Here is a 21,049-nt window from a genome sequence, read left to right as displayed (position 1 = left end):
CTTCTGATGTACATCGCCGACGCAAGACGCGAATCGATTTGAGGTCTGTTAAATGAAAAACATTTAATGTAAAATTATTGTGCCTTTATGTTCATTTGCCGGTAAAAACAAATAGAGCCAAATGCGTTAAAACTATTTGTGATTAATTATTGAAAATTCACTTCCTCTTTTAATTAAAATTTTTTATTAATTGTTTTATCATAGCTGCAAGAAGCGCAGCCATTGTTAGTTGCGATTATATAGCAACTTCGTCTGTACTTCTAGTTGAAAATAGCATGGGTTTGTGTTAAACTAATTCGCAAAAAATTTAATAATTTTTTTTTATTGGTGGCATCAATTTAAATGATTAACTATTTATTGGGAAAAGGAAAATCTTAATCAAAAAAGAAATCCTCTATCTTTTGTTGGCCGCAATCTTAACTTTTATTACAACGGCAAACTTAAATTACTTGAAACTGCAAACAATATTACGATGTGTAAGAAATAAATGTGCACCTTTGGTACTGAATTCTATCTATAAAAGAAAAAAAATTAATCGAATCAGAGTACATTTTCTAGGAACAGTGCTGATGGTATTTATTGTTAAACAAGATTTCATTGCTGATGTATGTGGGCAAAATTAAACTACGCACGAATCACGGGGGAAAATATTTCTGGTAGCATACGTCAGTGTTGCGTGCGGGTGGTATTCTGTGGTTCCTTTTCATGATCAATTTGCTAAGAATAATTAAATCCATTGAAGAGAAATATTATAAAAGCTCTGATGTACGATATGTAATTTTAGTGATATGAACTCTGCTTACAGTCAACATTATTACACTACGTCAGGTGGAATTCTTGTGCAATTTGAACAAAATACACTCCTGGAAATTGAAATAAGAACACCGTGAATTCATTGTCCCAGGAAGGGGAAACTTTATTGACACATTCCTGGGGTCAGATACATCACATGATCACACTGACAGAACCACAGGCACATAGACACAGGCAACAGAGCATGCACAATGTCGGCACTAGTACAGTGTATATCCACCTTTCGCAGCAATGCAGGCTGCTATTCTCCCATGGAGACGATCGTAGAGATGCTGGATGTAGTCCTGTGGAACGGCTTGCCATGCCATTTCCACCTGGCGCCTCAGTTGGACCAGCGTTCGTGCTGGACGTGCAGACCGCGTGAGACGACGCTCCACCCAGTCCCAAACAGGCTCAATGGGGGACAGATCCGGAGATTTTGCTGGCCAGGGTAGTTGACTTACACCTTCTAGAGCACGTTGGGTGGCACGGGATACATGCGGACGTGCATTGTCCTGTTGGAACAGCAAGTTCCCTTGCCGGTCTAGGAATGGTAGAACGATGGGTTCTATGACGGTTTGGATGTACCGTGCACTATTCAGTGTCCCCTCGACGAACACCAGTGGTGTACGGCCAGTGTAGGACATCGCTCCCCACACCATGATGCCGGGTGTTGGCCCTGTGTGCCTCAGTCGTATGCAGTCCTGTTGTGGCGCTCACCTGCACGGCGCCAAACACGCATACGACCATCATTGGCACCAAGGCAGAAGCGACTCTCATCGCTGAAGACGACACGTCTCCATTCGTCCCTCCATTCACGCCTGTCGCGACACCACTGGAGGCGGGCTGCACGATGTTGGGGCGTGAGCGCAAGACGGCCTAACGGTGTGCGGGACCGTAGCCCAGCTTCATGGAGACGGTTGCGAATCGTCCTCGCCGATACTCCAGGAGCAACAGTGTCCCTAATTTGCTGGGAAGTGGCGGTGCGGTCCCCTACGGCACTGCGTAGGATCCTACGGTCTTGGCGTGCATCCGTGCGTCGCTGCGGTCCGGTCCCAGGTCGACGGGCACGTGCACCTTCCGTCGACCACTGGCGACAACATCGATGTACTGTGGAGACCTCACGCCCCACGTGTTGAGCAATTCGGCGGTACGTCCACCCGGCCTCCCGCATGCCCACTATACGCCCTCGCTCAAAGTCCGTCAACTGCACATACGGTTCACGTCCACGCTGTCGCGGCATGCTACCAATGTTAAAGACTGCGATGGAGCTCCGTATGCCACGGCAAACTGGCTGACACTGACGGCGGCGGTGCACAAATGCTGCGGCCAACACCGCGGTTCCTGGTGTGTCCGCTGTGCCGTGCGTGTGATCATTGCTTGTACAGCCCTCTCGCAGTGTCCGGAGCAAGTATGGTGGGTCTGACACACCGGTGTCAATGTGTTCTTTTTTCCATTTCCAGGAGTGTAATTATCCGGGAGAAGTTGTAGTTTGAATAATGCATTATACATGTGTATAATATTGTCAGTATCATTTACAAAATCAAATCAATGCACCTGCTAAAAAAAAAAAAAAAAAAAAGAGTGAATTCAAACCGCAGAATACCATAGAGTATCGTATCATCCATATTCATTGCACTTGTCCATGTTAATGATACACAAAAACAGACACAGTGGGAGCGAATAGATGTGCAACTGTTGAGCAACTGACTGCCAAGATGATCCAAGGGGCAACCAACAGTGTCTTCTTTACGACCATTTAGCGAACTGCATAGCGAAAGTTGCTGCGCACGGGTCTCCGTAGCAGCCGCACAGTTTATACATTCATGCTGACTTCTGTTCACCGGCGATGAAGGCTGGAATTTCCACGCCACTACCGTAACTGCACGTCCACTGAGTGGTGACACGTGGTCTTTACAGATCAATCAGATTTATGCTCCATCGGACAGATGGACTTTGGCGTGTACAACGTGAAACGTCCGAAAGCAAAGACCGTGCAAGCAGAAGGGAACGTTATGGTCTCGAGCATGTTTTCGTGGCATTCCCTAGGTTAATTCGTCATTCTGGAAGACACAACGGATCAGCACAAATATGCATCTAGCCTTATGGACCACGTGCTCCCTTACCAGCAGCTTTTTTTTTCTCTCGGCACGATAGCATCTACGAGCAGAACACTGCTACGTGTCACACAGCTCGCAGTGTACGTGTGTCCTCTAAGAGCACCGAGGTGAGGTTACCCTACTCTCCTGGGCACCAGTCTCCCCGGTTTTACACCTATTCGAGAATCAGTGGGACCACCTCGATCGGACTGTTCGCGCCATGGATCTTCAGCCGGGGAACTTAGCGCAGCTCGACACGGCACTGGAGTGTTGATGCCTCCACGTCCCTATCGGTACCTTCCAGAGCCTCACTGACTCTATTTCTGCATTTGTCGAAGCAGTTCGCACTGCAAGAGGTAACTATTCAAGTTTCTGACTGGAGGTCACATTAATGCGACTAGATCATGTATCACAATTCCCTTTCGTTCAAATAAAACGATTTCTGATGCGGATTTGTGACAGTTTATTGCTACGTTCTTCAGAGTTTCTCATTTCCAGTCTACAATCGCGGAGTAGTGGTACATTAATGCGACTAGATCATGTATCACAATTCCCTTTCGTTCAAATAAAACGATTTCTAATGCGGATTTGTGTCAGTTTATTGCTCCGTTCTTCACAGTTTCTCATTTCCAGTCTACAATCGCGGAGTAGTGGTATACAGGGTGGTCCACTGACAGTGACCGGGCCAAATATCTCACGAAATAAGCATCAAACGAAAAAACTACAAAGAATGAAACTCATCTAGCTCAAAGAGGGAAACCAGATGGCGCCATGATTGGCCCGCTAGATGGCGCTGCCATAGGTCAAACGGATATCAACTGCGTTTTTTTAAAATAGGAACCCCCATTTTTATTACATATTCGTATAGTACGTAAAGAAATATGAATGTTTTAGTTGGACCACTTTTTTCGCTTTGTGATAGATGGCGCTGTAATAGTCACAAACGTATAAGTACGTGGCATCACGTAACATTCCGCCAGTGCGGACAGTATTTGCTTCGTGATACATTACCCGTGTTAAAATTGACCGTTTACCAATTGCGGAAAAGGTCGATATCGTGTTGATGTATGGCTATTGTGATCAAAATGCCCAACGGGCGTGTGCTATGTATGCTGCTCGGTATCCTGGACGACATCATCCAAGTGTCCGGACCGTTCGCCGGATAGTTACGTTATTTAAGGAAACGGGAAGTGTTCAGTGACATGTGAAACGTCAACCACGACCTGCAACAAATGATGATGCCCAAGTATGTGTTTTAGCTGCTGTCGCGGCTAATCCGCATATCAGTAGCAGACAAATTGCGTGAGAATCGGGAATATCAAAAACGTCGGTGTTGAGAATGCTACATCAACATCGACTGCACCCGTACCGTATTTCTATGCACCAGGGATTGCATGGCGACGACGTTGAACGTCGCGTACAGTTCTGCCACTGGGCACAAGAGAAATTACGGGACGATGACAGATTTTCTGCACGCGTTCTATTTAGCGACGAAGCGTCATTCACCAACAGCGGTAACGTAAAGCGGCATAATATGCACTATTGGGGAACGGAGAATTCACGATGGCTGCGACATCAGCGACCTTGGTGGGTTAATGTATGGTGCGGCATTATGGGAGGAGGGATAATTGGCCCCCATTTTATCGATGGCATTCTAAATGGTGCAATGTATGCTGATTTAGTGCGTAATTGCTGGTTCAAATGGCTCTGAGCACTATGGGACTTAACTGCTAATGTCATCAGTCCCCTAGAACTCAGAACTACTTAAACCTAACTAACCTAAGGACATCACACAACACCAGTCATTACGAAGCAGAGAAAATCCCTGACCCCGCCGGGAATACTACAAGATGTTTCAGTGCATGACAGAATGGCAATGTACATCCAACATGATGGATGTCCGGCACATAACTCGCGTGCGGTTGAAGCGGTATTGAAAGGCACATTTCATGATAGGTGGATTGGTCGTCGAAGCACCATAGCATGGCCCGCACTTTTACCGGATCTGACGTCCCCGGATTTCTTTCTGTTGGGTAAACTGAAGGATATTTGCTATCGTGATCCGCCGACAACACCTGACAACATGCGTCAGCACATTGTCAATGCAGGAGCGAAGATTACGGAAGGCGAACTATTCGCTGTTAAGAGGAGTGTCATTACACGTATTACCAAATGCATTGAGGTTGACGGACATCATTTTGAGCATTTACTGCATTAATGTGGTATTTACAGGTAATCACGCTGTAAGAGCATGGGTTCTCAGGAATGAAACGTTCACAAAGGTACATGTATCACATTGGAACAACCGAAGTAAAATGTTCAAACGTGCCTACGTTCTGTATTTTAATTTAACAAACCTACCTGTTATCAAGTGTTCGTCTAAAATTGTGAGCCATATGTTTGTGACTATTACAGCGGCATCTATCACAAAGCGAAATAGTGGTCCAACTAAAACATTCATTTATGTACTACACGAATATGTAATGAAAAATGGGGGTTGCTATTGTAAAAAACGCAGTTGATATCCGTTTGACCGATGGCAGCGCCATCTAGCGGGCCAACCACAGCGCCATCTGGTTTCCCCCTCCAAGCTAGACGAGTTTCGTTCTTTGTAGTTTTTTGGTTTGACGCTTATTGCGTGAGATATTTGGGCCGGTGACGATCAATGGACCAGGCTGTATACGCAGACGCGTGGCTGACGCCTGAGGTACTGACTAGAGATGGGGGATGCGCTCTTGAACTAATTCATAGAGTTGAATCTTTCAAAGGAGTGAACAATCAGTGATTCAGAAAAAAAGAACGGTAGCTCCAAACGTTTCCCACGGCAGAGAGAGAGAGAGAGAGAGAGAGAGAGAGAGAGAGAGAGAGACGGAGCATATCAGCAGCGCCTCTGCTGGTCAGAGCACAGTGCACGCCACACAACACAGCCAGCGCCGGCCTCTGCCCTGCTTCTACCTTGGCTGCCTGCATTGTGCAGTGCCCCATTGGATTTTGTGTTTCACATATGCCGTGCCGTCCATGTGCGTCGTCTGCCGCGCGCAGTGTCTGGCGCAGCTTAACATCGCATCGCACTCTGTCGGCGATCGTTTCAGTCGCACGTCCTGCCCTCTGGGCAGTTGATGCGAGCAACAGTACAGAGAGCCACCTAGCGGATACCATAGGAACTACTTGCGACAACCTGCTCGCAAGGGAATGGACGATTTGTTTCGGAGCGGGTGAGTTCACCGCTCCCCCCACCCTCGGAACTCGCCCGCTCAACGCTCACCCCACCGTCTCGACTCTAGCCAGAGCGTTGAGCAAAGCGACTCAGGTGTCACTCTGGTCTCTGCGGTCTCAGCTCACGCAGTAATACAGCTCGCGGCTCGACCCGCTCGACTCAGCGCCTCTGCATCGGAGTTCGTCCCTACTGGATATTGTTCTTCGTAGTAATACCGCTATGTATATTACATTATTATGTTATGTATACATCAATTGTTTTTATTTTATTTTTATTTGTTTAAACTGATTAGATTAGGTTCCTGATGACTCCTCTTACTATAGGATTTTTATTATGGACACTCGAATTTACGCTTTAATTACGAGCGAACCGATAAACGTATCGCAAAATGTGATACACCAATATTTTCCTTGTTTTATTCTGCGTAAGGCTATATGCAGCACTTTCGTTTTACAGTCAAATTTATATATTTTTTTTTTCTTATTCTGGTACGGATTTTGCGATTTTAGGCGTCTTCGGGAGGAAACGTTCACTTTAAAAATATATGGCTTGCGATGAATTTGTATGAGGTTAATGAAATTTTAATACATTATAGCCAAATATATTGTTAATGTAAATCTCAAGTTACAACATTTTCCGATCACCCACAAAACCACGATAGTGCAAAATAAAGCAATAATCAAAAACTTTGTCATATCGTGGAAATTTCAATAAACAATACAAAATTCTTACTCATTATCTGTGTTACTTAAAAATAGGATCAAATAAGATCAAAATACAGGTGTAGTACTGGAATAAACCAAGTTTAAAGGACAATGTGCCTTCCATTTATTTTCTATTGTAAATGAGTGGTGAGTCATGAAAAAGAGCTAATTCATTTCAGGGAGTGAACAGTTCTGATCCAATCTCTGAAAAGAACAGTTTTGCCCATCTCTAGTACTGACGTGTTGAGCGCCTGCCAGGAGAGGCGGTAGCAGCGCACGGCGTTGGGCTCCTGCTGTGGTTCGCTGTAGCGCCAGTGGAGGCGGGCGCGGCGCGGCCACTCCATGCAGACGGCGGCGGCGTCTCGCCGGTCCCTCTCCAGGCACTCGTAGGCCGGGCCGAGCCCCAGCTCCAGCCCCAGCCGCCCCACCACCAGCTCGCGCTCTGACTCGTCGAAGATGCGCACCTGCCTCTCCTCCTTGTTGTAGCGCATCCGCTCGAAGTACGCACGCTGCGGGCACACAGAGCAGTCACTGAGCGGCAAATGTATAGCCCTCTGCATTCACCCATCCATTCATCCAACCCCCCTCTCCCTTTCTCTCTCTCTCTCTCTCTCTCTCTCTCTCTCTCTATCTATCTATCTATCTTAGACACAACCTGTACGAGGTGTGAACATGATCCGCACCTGACCACTCCTCCTCGTTTTACAGCAGTGGTTCCCAACAGGTGGTCTGCGTAACCCCAGGAGTCCGCGAGCTATGCGAGAGGGGTCCGCAAGATGCTATTATGTTTCACACATGTCTACTCAATGCAATCTCAAGTCGATTAAAATTGAAAGACCAATACACTCAGTTTTAATTTTTTCCTGTCATTTACTGTTCATACTCGATTTATATTTTTTAAAGAGTTTGTTATAGTAAACATCTAGATTTGAAGACAAAGATTTTGAGCAATAATCGACAATTTGAAACGTTCCCTTAAAAAAATTAATGAATTACTGTGCTAATAAACCTCTTACTGTGGTGTGCGCACTGTAAGACCTTCGGTACACACACCATCAGATTATTTGACTTGTCGCTCTAATGAAGTAGGCCAGTGTCAGCAATATGTCTCGTGGACTTATCGTGGTGTGTTTATCTTCTGCTGTTAGGTCAGACGATAGAAATGCCACTTGCACGCTGAGAGTAGCGGATTGACGGGGACCAACTTTAAACAGAACTTGATTAATTTTCACACACACATTTATTAAAATAATAACAATCATAAACCTTACTTAACTTCATTCTGAATGCTATTTACAATTGACAGTCTGAAGTTCCTTTGGCCTTGGTACGTTAATCTTATTCTCACGTATCTCTGATACTTGACAAAGTGTCTATACTTTTATCTTCATGGCTATGTACAGGAATATGATAATCTTATTAGGCGCAGACTGAAACTTGACTATAGACTAATGCAGGCTAATGCAGATAAATGCAGACTGCCTAATCGGAGGTCTGTACACTCGTTACAATACCTCGCGTGCTCATGTATCACTGCGCGAGTGTTATCCGCAAGGAGAAAAGGTTCTACGTTAGCAGCAATCTCATTGGCTGCATTACATATTAATGCGTAGATTGGCGGAAGCAGAATTTGGTCCGTCTCTAAGACAGCGCCATCTCGTAGTGCGGGGACAGACGAGCGCTGTGCTGTGCTGTTGTGCTTAGCGGGGCGCACTCTAGTGGGAAAGTTGTGTACGCGCTGACTACGCGGAACTATGTACACAACACTTACAATATTTGATTTTCAAACAGCTGAACGTACTCAGACATTTCGCTCTTTACCTATTCTGATCAACACTAAAAAGACACACAATATTTTTAGCGCAACGCAATCTGACTTTCAAAAATCCCTACAAAAGAATGGCCCTGACTAACGATAACCTATACCTTTCGTGAATCACTTACCTCACAAAAATCTTCGTTACTCGAACTACTGCAATACAGCGAGCGCCACTACTGCCAGCTAAATAAAAGATTCTAACTAATGAAGGCACTAACTATTGATGGACATAGTCAGTAAATGAAAGATTTTGATAGAGAACAAACAATGTATTTACCTTAATAATATTCAAAAGTCATCATATATACACTCCTGGAAATGGAAAAAAGAACACATTGACACCGGTGTGTCAGACCCACCATACTTGCTCCGGACACTGCGAGAGGGCTGTACAAGCAATGATCACACGCACGGCACAGCGGACACACCAGAAACCGCGGTGTTGGCCGTCGAATGGCGCTAGCTGCGCAGCATTTGTGCACCGCCGCCGTCAGTGTCAGCCAGTTTGCCGTGGCATACGGAGCTCCATCGCAGTCTTTAACACTGGTAGCATGCCGCGACAGCGTGGACGTGAACCGTATGTGCAGTTGACGGACTTTGAGCGAGGGCGTATAGTGGGCATGCGGGAGGCCGGGTGGACGTACCGCCGAATTGCTCAACACGTGGGGCGTGAGGTCTCCACAGTACATCGATGTTGTCGCCAGTGGTCGGCGGAAGGTGCACGTGCCCGTCGACCTGGGACCGGACCGCAGCGACGCACGGGTGCACGCCAAGACCGTAGGATCCTACGCAGTGCCGTAGGGGACCGCACCGCCACTTCCCAGCAAATTAGGGACACTGTTGCTCCTGGGGTATCGGCGAGGACCATTCGCAACCGTCTCCATGAAGCTGGGCTACGGTCCCGCACACCGTTAGGCCGTCTTCCGCTCACGCCCCAACATCGTGCAGCCCGCCTCCAGTGGTGTCGCGACAGGCGTGAATGGAGGGACGAATGGAGACGTGTCGTCTTCAGCGATGAGAGTCGCTTCTGCCTTGGTGCCAATGATGGTCGTATGCGTGTTTGGCGCCGTGCAGGTGAGCGCCACAATCAGGACTGCATACGACCGAGGCACACAGGGCCAACACCCGGCATCATGGTGTGGGGAGCGATCTCCTACACTGGCCGTACACCACTGGTGATCGTCGAGGGGACACTGAATAGTGCACGGTACATCCAAACCGTCATCGAACCCATCGTTCTACCATTCCTAGACCGGCAAGGGAACTTGCTGTTCCAACAGGACAGTGCACGTCTGCATGTATCCCGTGCCACCCAACGTGCTCTAGAAGGTGTAAGTCAACTACCCTGGCCAGCAAGATCTCCGGATCTGTCCCCCATTGAGCATGTTTGGGACTGGATGAAGCGTCGTCTCACGCGGTCTGCACGTCCAGCACGAGCGCTGGTCCACCTGAGGCGCCAGGTGGAAATGGCATGGCAAGCCGTTCCACAGGACTACATCCAGCATCTCTACGATCGTCTCCATGGGAGAATAGCAGCCTGCATTGCTGCGAAAGGTGGATATACACTGTACTAGTGCCGACATTGTGCATGCTCTGTTGCCTGTGTCTATGTGCCTGTGGTTCTGTCAATGTGATCATGTGATGTATCTGACTCCAGGAATGTGTCAATAAAGTTTCCCCTTCCTGGGACAATGAATTCACGGTGTTCTTATTTCAATTTCCAGGAGTGTATATATCAGTTCATGACATCCAGTCTTACAAATTTACTGTCCCTGATGGACACACGTCCAGATCATCCTCTCTCAAAACTCCGCCATCTCACTCCCCACATCCACCACTGCTGGCGGCTCACCTCCAAATGCGCAACGCTACGCGCTCTTAACAGCCAACTGCGCAACACTACAATAGCAAATTCCAACAATGCAAACCAACCACAGCCTTCACACAGCACAGTCAGTGATTTTCATATAGAGCGCTACGTGGCGTTACCAACATAAAAACCTAAACAGCCTACTTACAAATTTAGCAATAACAATGATGGCTAAATTGAAAAAGTTTTAAGCTCAATATTTTTTCAATAATGAATATGTCAATGTTTTTTCTAAGTACCAAAAATAGAAAGCGTATAAAAAGACTCTTAATTTGGCTTCTTTAGGTATTTGATACTGTCATATGACAAGGTACCAATCAGGCTCGATGAGGAGCTCTTCGAGAAAATTTTGTTGGGAACCCCTGTTTTAGAACATCCGCTCAAAGTACACTTGCTGCGGGCACACAAACCAATCACTGAACAGTAAATGCACCGCCAACTGCATCCATCCATTCATCCATCCACCCGACCCTCCCTCCTACCCTTCTCCTTTCCCTCTGACTCACACACAACCTGTACGAGGTGTGATCAGAGATGTGAAAAGTTTGACAGAGCACTGAAAGATCTGAGTCGAAACAAGGCCCCAGGAGTAGACAACATTCCATTAGAACTACTGACGGCCTTGGGAGAGCCAGTTCTGACAAAACTCTACCATCTGCTGAGCAAGATGTACGAGACAGGTGAAATACCCTCAGACTTCAAGAAGAATATAATAATTCCAATCCCAGAGAAAGCAGGTGTTGACAGATGTGAAAATTACCGAACTATCAGTTAATAAGTCACAGCTGCAAAATACTAACAAGAATTCTTTACAGACGAATGGAAAAACTGATAGAAGCCGACCTCGGGGAAGATCAGTTTGGATTCCGTAGAAATGTTGGAACACGTGAGGCAATACTGACCCTACGACTTATCTTAGAAGAAAGATTAAGGAAAGGCAAACGTACTTGTTTCTAGCATTTGTAGACTTAGAGAAAGCTTTTGACAATGTTGATTAGAATATTCTTTTTCAAATTCTGAAGGAGGCAGGAGTAAAATACAGGGAGCGAAAGGCTATTTACAATTTGTACAGAAAGCAGATGGCTGTTATAAGAGTCGAGGTATATGAAAGGGAAGCAGTGGTTGGGAAGGGAGTGAGACAGGGTTGTAGCCTTTCCCCGATGTTATTCAATCTGTATATTGAGCAAGCAATAAAGGAAACAAAAGAAACGTTCGGAGTAGGTATTAAAATCCATGGAGAAGAAATAAAAACGTTGAGGTTTGCCAATGACATTGTAATTCTGTCAGAGACAGCAAAGGACTTGGAAGAGTAGTTGAACGGAATGGACAGTGACTTGGAAGAGTAGTTGAACGGAATGGACAGTGTCTTGAAAGGAGGGTATAAGATGAACATCAACAAAAGCAAAACGAGGATAATGGAATGTAGTCGAATTATGTCGGGTGATGCTGAGGGAATTAGATTAGGAAATGAGACACTTAAAGTAGTAAAGGAGTTTTGCTATTTGGGGAGCAAAATAACTGATGACGGTCGAAGTAGAGAGGATATAAAATGTAGACTGGCAATGGCAAGGAAAGCGTTTCTGAAGAAGAGAAATTTGTTAACATCGAGTATAGATTTAAATGTCAGGAAGTCGTTTCTGAAAGTATTTGTATGGACTGTAGCCAAGTATGGAAGTGAAACATGGACGATAAATAGTTTGGACAAGAAGAGAATAGAAGCTTTCGAAATGTGGTGCTACAGAAGAATGCTGAAGATTAGATGGGTAGATCACATAACTAATAAGGAGGTATTGAATAGAATTGGGGAGAAGAGGAGCTTGTGGCATAACTTGACTAGAAGAAGGGATCGGTTGGTAGGACATGTTCTGAGACATCGAGGGATCACCAATTTAGTATTGGAGGGCAGCGTGGAGGGTAAAAATCGTAGAGGGAGACCAAGAGATGAATACACTAAGCAGATTCAGAAGAATGTAGGCTGCAGTAGGTACTGGGAGATGAAGAAGCTTGCACAGGATAGAGTAGCATGGAGAGCTGCATCAAACCAGTCTCCGGACTGAAGACCACAACAACAACAACAACATAGACAAACGCCCTTGTTGGTGGACACAAAAGTTTTCTGGGTGTGGTACCGCGTCATAATGTAGAAAACTACTGCTGGAGAGAAACCAACGTTTCGGCCACGGTTGCAGCGGCCTTCTTCTGCGTCTACTGGTGCGTTCAGGCTATGCAGTGTCCCTTATTTTTTGTTATTACTGTTCACTGCACATGCCATTACGTAGATAAGATCGTTCATAAGTTTCCCTGTCTTCTTCCTGAACGTTTCCAGTTTGTGGATGTTGCTGTGTGTTTCCTGCCCATACAGGTTGCTAATATAACTGCGTAGGCTTCTGCGGCCAGAGCCAGTCGACATAAAAGTTTTCTGGGTGTGGTACGTTCAGGATGAAGATAGGGAAACTTCTCAAAGATCTTACCTACGTAAGGGCATGCGCAGTGAACAGTAACAACAAAATATAAGGGATACTGCGTAGCCTGAACGCACCAGTAGACTCAGAAGGAGGCCTCTGCAACCGTGGCCGAAACGTTGGTTATTCTCCTGTAGCAGTAGTTTTATACATTATCACGCAGTACCGAGCGAGGTGGCGCAGTGGTTAGCACACTGGACTCGCATTCGGGAGGACGACGGTTCAATCCCGTCTCCGGCCATCCTGATTTAGGTTTTCCGTGATTTCCCTAAATCGCTTCAGGCAAATGGCGGGATGGTTCCTTTGAAAGGGCACGGCCGATTTCCTTCCCCATCCTTCCCTCACCCGAGCTTGCGCTCCGTCTCTCACGACCTCGTTGTCGACGGGACGTTAAACACTAGTCTCCTCCTCCTCCTCACGCAGTACCACACCCAGAAAACTTTTATGTCGACTGATTCTGGTCGCAGAAGCTTACGTAATTACATTCCTTGTTGGTAGTTCACATTTGATGTTTGTTCTGTGCGCCGGTGAAGTTTCGAACCGTTCTGGAAGATGGCAGAGCCGTAGTACAGAGTCAAAATGGCGAATACATACGACTCACGTTACAAGCAGCGTGTTGTTATTCTTGTGTGCAGAAAAAGAAACTGTGATGAACTTCCATAAACGTCTCAGCGCGGTGTATGGCGATGGTGCAGTTGAAGTACAGTTGGACGATGGGTAAACTAAGTTACAGCCTCAGGAAACGCAGAAACAGATCTCCGTGATCAGCCACACTCCGGATGTCCTGTCACAGCCACTGCTCCAGACATGCTGAATCGTGCGGATGCCATTATTCGTGCCGACCGGCGCATCGCTACTCGACAATTGGCTCTACAGTTGTCGTTCAGCATTGGAAGTGCGTCTGCAATGATCGACACTCTCGGATATTCAAGGACGTGCTCACGATGGATTCCATGAATGCTCACAGCTGACCACAAGATTCAAAGACAGGCCATTTAATCTGAATTGTTGGAGCATTTTGAGACAGACGAAGAGGTCTTTCTGTCACAGATCGTTACGGGGGACGAAAGCTGGGTGCACCACTTTGCGCCGGAAACAAAAAGGCAGTCCACCCGACAGTCCTAACATGGCACCCACGGACTTCCATCTCTTTGGACCGCTTAAAGATTCTCTATTAGAAATACACTTTGATGTCAGTAATGCAATGAAAACATGGCTACGCTTACAGGACAAGAGCTTTTACCAGCAGGGAATACATGCTCTTCCACAACGTTGGCATACGGCCATAGAAAGTGATGGAGACTACGTAGAAAAATAGGACATGCGCAAGACATGTTGTTGCATATTGTCAGCATACTCTGACTCTTAACAATAAATAAGTCCTGAGAAAAAAATGCGGGGGATTACTAATTGAACGACCCTCGTACATACGACCTTCCCTCCCTCTCCCCCTCCCTCCCTCCCTCCCCCTCAGACATATCATGTACGAGATGCGATCTAACGTGCGCATCTCCCGCTCCTTGTTGTAGCCGAGCCTACGAGAAAGACGGGCCGCGACTCATACGTCACGAAGGTAGGCCTGCGCTCGCTCGCTCTACTCAGCACACAAACTACGTTTCTACATCTGTTAACACGTGACAAGGTATGTACGTAGGAACGAGAATTGTATCTTCTACTGGAATTTGCTATCATGGAGTCTTACTGTGGTTAGTCCTACAATGATCGAAAGTCTATAGGCCTACTTATAATTTGTTACGGCTGTATTGGGGTATAAGAAAATTAAAATCATGCCGAAATGATTATCAGTTGCATAAGCACTACTTCTTGTATGAAATGGGGACTGTTAAGCAAAAGAGACAAAGTGCTATAAACAAGCCGTTATACCATTTATATCGTGCATTGATCTTCAATTAAATTTTGTTGTAGTACTGTTAATTAGTAAGACTTCATAATAGCAGATTCCAGTAGAAGATGCAATTCTCGTTAGTGCGTACACACCTTGTTACAAGTTAACAGGTTTGGAAACGCATTATGTCTGCTGTGCTGACCGAGCGAGTGAGTTCAGACCTACCTTCATGATGTACGCGCCGCGGCCTGTCTTCCTCGTGGGCCTCGGTTGTAGCGCATCTGCTCGAAGTACATCGGCTGTCGGCACACAGACCAGTCAGTAAACAGTAAATGCATCACCTTCTTCATCCATATCTCCCTCCCTCTATCTCTGTTTCTAGTCTAAAATCTGATGCACTACTTTCTAAAATTATTTCCAACTGCTATGAAGAAAATAAAAGCTTGTGTTATGAGAAATTTTGAGGAATTTTTTTTTTCAGCCTCTTGATAAAACAGAACCACTGACATGTTTGGGCTGAAAAAATTCCATTTTTGACAGCTGATTGTTTACTCAAAGATATTTGCACAGTAAATATCTTTGAGTAAACAACTAGCTGTCAAACTCAAATTTTTACAACTGTCAGATAGTAAAAAAAAACGTATTACACACAAGCACCAGCAAATTATCGAACAACTTTAAAATATTTCTGATAATAACTTTACGACCAACAACTACAGACAGCAATAATGGTTTACTCGAAGTTGACATATGTGCATCTACAACTTCAGGACATGTACTGATGAAGGCAATAAAGCAAAAAAAAAGTTTGTATACTAAAATAAAAAATCAAACAGTGTGCTGTTTTCCAGTTCACTGCAATGGAAGGTGTTGCACAACGAACACCTCCACCAACCGTTACCAAACTGGTACTCCAGTATTTCCATAGCTGTAGGATATATGATTAAAATTTCATCTAAAGGTGAGCGCATTTTGAGAACAGAAAATTTCTGTTCCTGCAGATAAAGAATAGTACGGGTACATGATGGCTAGATGGCTTTTGGAAGTGCCTAACGTTACTGGTATGTTTCAGGTGCGGATCTGAACAAACATGCCCAGAGAATGTGCAAGTGTAGCTTTCCGCCATCTTTCGAGCTTTGAGTAAGGTCGAAACATTCGCCTGAAGGACGTGGGGAGCATCACACTGACATATCGCAGAGACAGCTGTCTATAGTGCAATGACTGCAGAATGAGTGGTGATGAGATGGAGTCAGGAGAACAGTGTGGCAAGTAGATTAGGCGCTGGCTTTTCCAAAGATAAGAGGCGAAGATAACAGGATTCTTCGACTGACTTTGACGGATAGGAGGACGACAACAGTTGAAATCCGGGCTGCAGTTAAAGGCAGAGCGTCACCTCGAACCGCCGGGAACAAAATGCTGGAAGCTGGACTGAGCGCTCCTTTTGCCATGGGTCTTTAATGGCTGACACTGCACCACAGACAACAGCGACTGATGTAGAGCCAGAGTCAAATGAGACTCTGAACGGCATTCTGTAGTACAAAACGAGCAGTATCTCTTCTGTTTGTGGCGTTCAGATGGACACCAACGAGTCTGAAGATGGTCTGGTGAAAAGTAACAGGAAGTAGAGATTCTCGAGACCCATAGCTCTCCAACTCCTGGAATAATGGTGTGGGGAGCTTTGGATATGATAAAAGGGCTTATATGGTACTTTTAGAAGGGAGGCTGAAAGCTCACCAATATGTGGCAAGAACAAAAAGGCATGTTATCATACCGTTCATGACCAGGCTCCCAAACGACATATTCCAATAGGATAATGCACCCTGAAGTTCACATCAGGAATATCTTGAGGAATGAATGGATCCAACACTGGTATTCCCAGTTCCGTGATTTGTCAGCCATATACCGTGCCTGGAATGGGATAGGAAGACGTGTACTCTAACAGCAGCCTCCAGCCAGCAATCTTCATGATTTGCTAACCCTCTGATCAGGTACTCAATTATTGTTTGTAATACATATACACCGATGAGCCAGAACATTATGACTACCTGTTTAATAGCGAATTGCTCCACTTTTAAAAAACAGTACAACAGAAATTCTGCTTGGTATGGATTCCATAAGTCCTCGACAGGATTCCAGAAGTATGTGGCACCAGATGTCTAGGCACAGGTCAAGCAATTCCTGCAAATTACGAGATGGTGGTTTACGGGCACGCAGCTGGCGCCCGACATGTGGTTCAATGGGTACAGATTTGCTGGCCAAGACATCAGTGTCAGTTCACGATAATGCCTTTCAAACCACTGTAACACAATTCTGACTTTGCAACACGGACAGTTATGCTGCTGGAAGGTGTCATCGCCATAGGGGAAGACTTCAAGCATGAAGCGATGCGGGTGATCTGCAATAATGTTCACGTAGTTCACTGCTGTCATGACGCCTTCGCTTACCACCACAGCTCCCGTGGAAGACCAACTCAGTGTACCCCATCGCACAATTCTGCCCTCACCGGACTGGATCTTCGTGCAGCCGTTCGCCTGGATGAGGGCGTTTAAGAACCTAACCATCGACCTGATGTAACAAGAAATGGATAAAAACTAAGTGATGCTGTGCCCACTGCAGTCATAACTGACGAAGTCGTTGGGTTAACACAGGAACACGTAATAGTGGTCGTGTGACGTGGAGCTCCATCTTCAACAATGCCCTTTGAAGGGCGTGCTCCCAAACACTTGGCCTGCACCAGCATTGTACTCTGTTGTCAGATGTGCCACAGTTCGCTACCTATCCTGGATTGCATGTCGGTGGGAGAGGGGGAGGGGGAGGGAAGGGGGGGGGGGCGATCGGGGCATTCTCCTACCTCTTACGTTTTGTGAAGAGACGAGGTCGTCCTCCAATACTATATGGCCTATTCGTTATTTCGCACATCCTTCAATCACTTTCCATAGGTGCCCACGACAGTAGCACTCAATCAGGCGACCGGCTTAAACGTTTTAGAGATCCTCTTTTCCAGCCACAGCGCCACAATAAAATCGTTTATATCTGTGGATTTCTGCATTTGCGGCCCGTATCTTATCTATAATGACTGCCTATTCGTCTCTCTTCCGATTACATTCCAGCACCAGGAGGCATTCAACTTCGCGGAGGGGAATGGTCATAATGTTTTGGCCTAGCAGTGTGTGTGTGTGTGTGTGTGTGTGTGTGTGTGTGTGTGTGTGTGTGTGTGTGCGTGCACGCGCGTGTATATATAAGCTTTTTTAAATTTTTTGTGTATATTTTTCTTTTCAGTTATTTAATTTTTGGAGTTCAAAATCATGTTTCATTTTTTTAATGCGAATATTTTAATGTAATACACTAAATTTAGCTGAATACGTAATTATAAATTTCATTTAACTAATATTAATTTATTATTCTAAAGCTTGTATTTCTCAAACGCTGTAGCTACCTATGTTCTTAGGGGGGAAAATTATTATAGAGGATGGTCGCAAACGGTGTGAAAAACTTGTAAGGGTTGTTGTAGGGTAGGTTGTGCTGACAAATAATTATGCTCGCAAATCCCAGCGGCCCACCAGGTACAATTAGTGTCAGTTGTTCTCATACCATAGATGATAGCGGAGGGGATTGCCCAGCTTCTGGCTCGGGCCCGATCCTTACTACAGTCCCATGTCCAGTTCTCGTACCTCCCCATTTATCCGTTTTTAGAAAACCGAATGAAGAGCACGTTTGGCAACACCGTCTCTGGTGCGCTGCTTGAATCTGCGAGCGAAAAAAAATTGGCTAACTTCAAAGCTAATTAACTCGGAAGTGGCGCAACGAATCGAATTTTGTTCTTCACAGTAATTTCTCAAGACAACACCCTTACAAGCTTTTCAGACTGTTTCTGACAACTCCGTATAATCAAGTACTTATATTAATGCAATTAAATATTTTATATTATTTATGTATGTCACATAAGGCAAGAAATTCGCTAAGATTGTTAGCATCTGGAAATGCTTCAAGGCCACCATAATCTGCTTGATTCCCCCATACAACAGCAAGTGTCAGCCAGGTACTACCTCCAAACACTGCTTGTACATCACAAGTGAAGTTCAGATGGAGTCCACGAAAAACATTTGGACCTCCAGTCAACTGCTGTTTATTAAACTGCCCGGCCAAGTCAATATCAATCGCCTTCAAACTGCGAGACACAGGAACACTGCGCCGCCAGCGACGACGGCAACCACGTCGCAGAGGCATTGCTGTGGCATGCTAACATTTTGGCTTGGAAGACATGGAGTATTGCTGAGACTACAGGACTGTTGGCTAAACAGCCTTATGCCATTTATCTTGACTACGAGAAGAAATATTTTATATTATTTATGTATGTTACATAAGGCAAGAAATTCGCTAAGATTGCCCTCGGGGGAAGTATGCTCTATTAGTACTACAAATACCAGAGTGCTTTCGGTTCCGTGGGAATCACGCCTGATGCTAATGCTGATGATGAACATCAGTTTGAATGCAATGGAACTTTAATCATTCAGCACTCATTATGTGTTGAACATGTTCACAAATTTTGGTCAATAACGGACTGATGCTTCATGGTGAAACAGTTTCCATTTCCGTCAGTTTACTAGTGGTTCACGGTCCCTTTCTAGCCATCAAATGAATCTCACGTACATGGCAAGTAAATAAGATTATCACAAAGATAGTGCAACTGAACTCAAATGGTGTTTAACGAATTTTATTTTTCCTAATTCATTATCTCGAACTCCATCACTGATATAACATGTGCTCAATACATAGTGCATATTTTACGGACAATAGGATGCAGTTTAACCTGGACTTACCTGGAGGACGTGCTTGTCATACATTACATATGCGAAACCGACCAGGAAAACGATGCACAGGAACAAGAAACTGACGAACGCCTTCAGTTTGTACTCGCGTGGCGGCTTCCTCTTCTTTAGGTAGGCGGGGAACGAGAGCTGTAAATAAATGGCCAGTTCTGGAGTATCACTTGCACAAGGCTCTTTAAGTTAGTGAAAAATCTTAGATCATGAAATTCCTGTAATCAAGTTTATGTAATACAGTTCATTTGACAATATCAGGTTAAAAAAAGAAGCAGCAAAATAAAAAATAGCTAAGTCTCACGCATTCTACAGTATATCATCAACTGCACAATAGATGTTCCCATTAGATTGTGTTCTTATAAATTTTAGAGCGATTGGTAGCTCACAGTGTCTTCTTGTGTATCCAAGAAATCATGGATATCAAAGGACATTGCACCAGGGAAAGCAATCTGTACAAAATGGACAGTGGGCACGATAATCATAGATCTGCAAATCATGACATATTACAAACGGTGTTGTTCTGCACTAATAAGAATTACCAAAATTAATAAAGATTGCATGTTCTGACACATATTAATAGCTATGAAAATAAAATAAATACAATGGTTAGATGGAAAGTTGGGAAGCCTGTCACGGGACATGATGAACTAGTAATTAAAGATAAGATGCGAGCGGTCGAAGCATTTGCAGTATAGGAGAATCATCAGGAACACAGTCAAACTGAAGCGAGTCCACATTATTCGAGGGACTTCGGGAAAATATTGAAACCTCTTAAAAGCAAAATTTTAAGGAAAATTTTAAAGGAATGTTCTCCTGAGGTAGCCCTTCTATTCAGTTACATACACTACTGGACATTACAGTTACGACACTGGAAAGGATATAAAATATTTTTTTATTAATTACGTATATACAGTATAATAGAAAGAATAACCCGCCAGGTTGGCCAAATCCGCCATGTTAGCCGAGAGCGCTAATGCGCTGCTTCCTGGACTCGGGTAGGCGTGCCGGCCCCGGATCGAATCCGCCCGCCGGATTAACGACGAGGGCCGGTGTGCTGGCCGGCCTGGATGTGGTTTTTAGGCCGTTTTCCACATCCCTCCAGGTGAATGCCGGGCTGGTCCCCACGTCCCGCCTCAGTTACACGACTCACAGACATTTAAAACACACCCGCACTTTTCCATGCTTTACACTAGACGCAGACAGATGGGGTACTCTGATTCCGTCCCGGGGGATACGGGGTGGCGGCAGGAAGGTGAAAGGTGGCTACACTGTGCCACTGCGCCAGAGATTGCGCCAAAGAGTACTATTAAGCCGCCTCCACAGTGCGTGTTGAGAGTTCATGGCAGTCAGTGCTTGTTGAAAGTTCGTAGCAGTGAGTGCTTGTGGAGAGCCCGTACAGGACAGTGTGTGTTGAGAG

General features: G+C 45.3%; 1 protein-coding gene across 1 annotated transcript in view; it reads right to left on the bottom strand.

Annotated features, from left to right (window-relative positions):
• LOC124804758 (myogenesis-regulating glycosidase) overlaps positions 1–21,049 on the bottom strand; it is a 237,950-nt gene that overhangs the window by 73,322 nt on the left and 143,579 nt on the right. Inside the window, exons 4-5 of the mRNA XM_047265066.1 lie at positions 19,630–19,767; positions 7,053–7,321 (exon numbers count right to left, since the gene is read on the bottom strand). Of these exons, the coding sequence (XP_047121022.1) occupies positions 7,053–7,321; positions 19,630–19,767 (407 nt within the window). The remainder of the gene's footprint in view (positions 1–7,052; positions 7,322–19,629; positions 19,768–21,049) is intronic.

This window comes from Schistocerca piceifrons, chromosome 7, assembly GCF_021461385.2.
Source record: "Schistocerca piceifrons isolate TAMUIC-IGC-003096 chromosome 7, iqSchPice1.1, whole genome shotgun sequence".
Classification (NCBI taxonomy): Eukaryota; Metazoa; Arthropoda; class Insecta; order Orthoptera; family Acrididae; genus Schistocerca; species Schistocerca piceifrons.
Note: the sequence above shows the minus strand (reverse complement) of the source record. Positions and strands in the feature narration are given on the sequence as shown.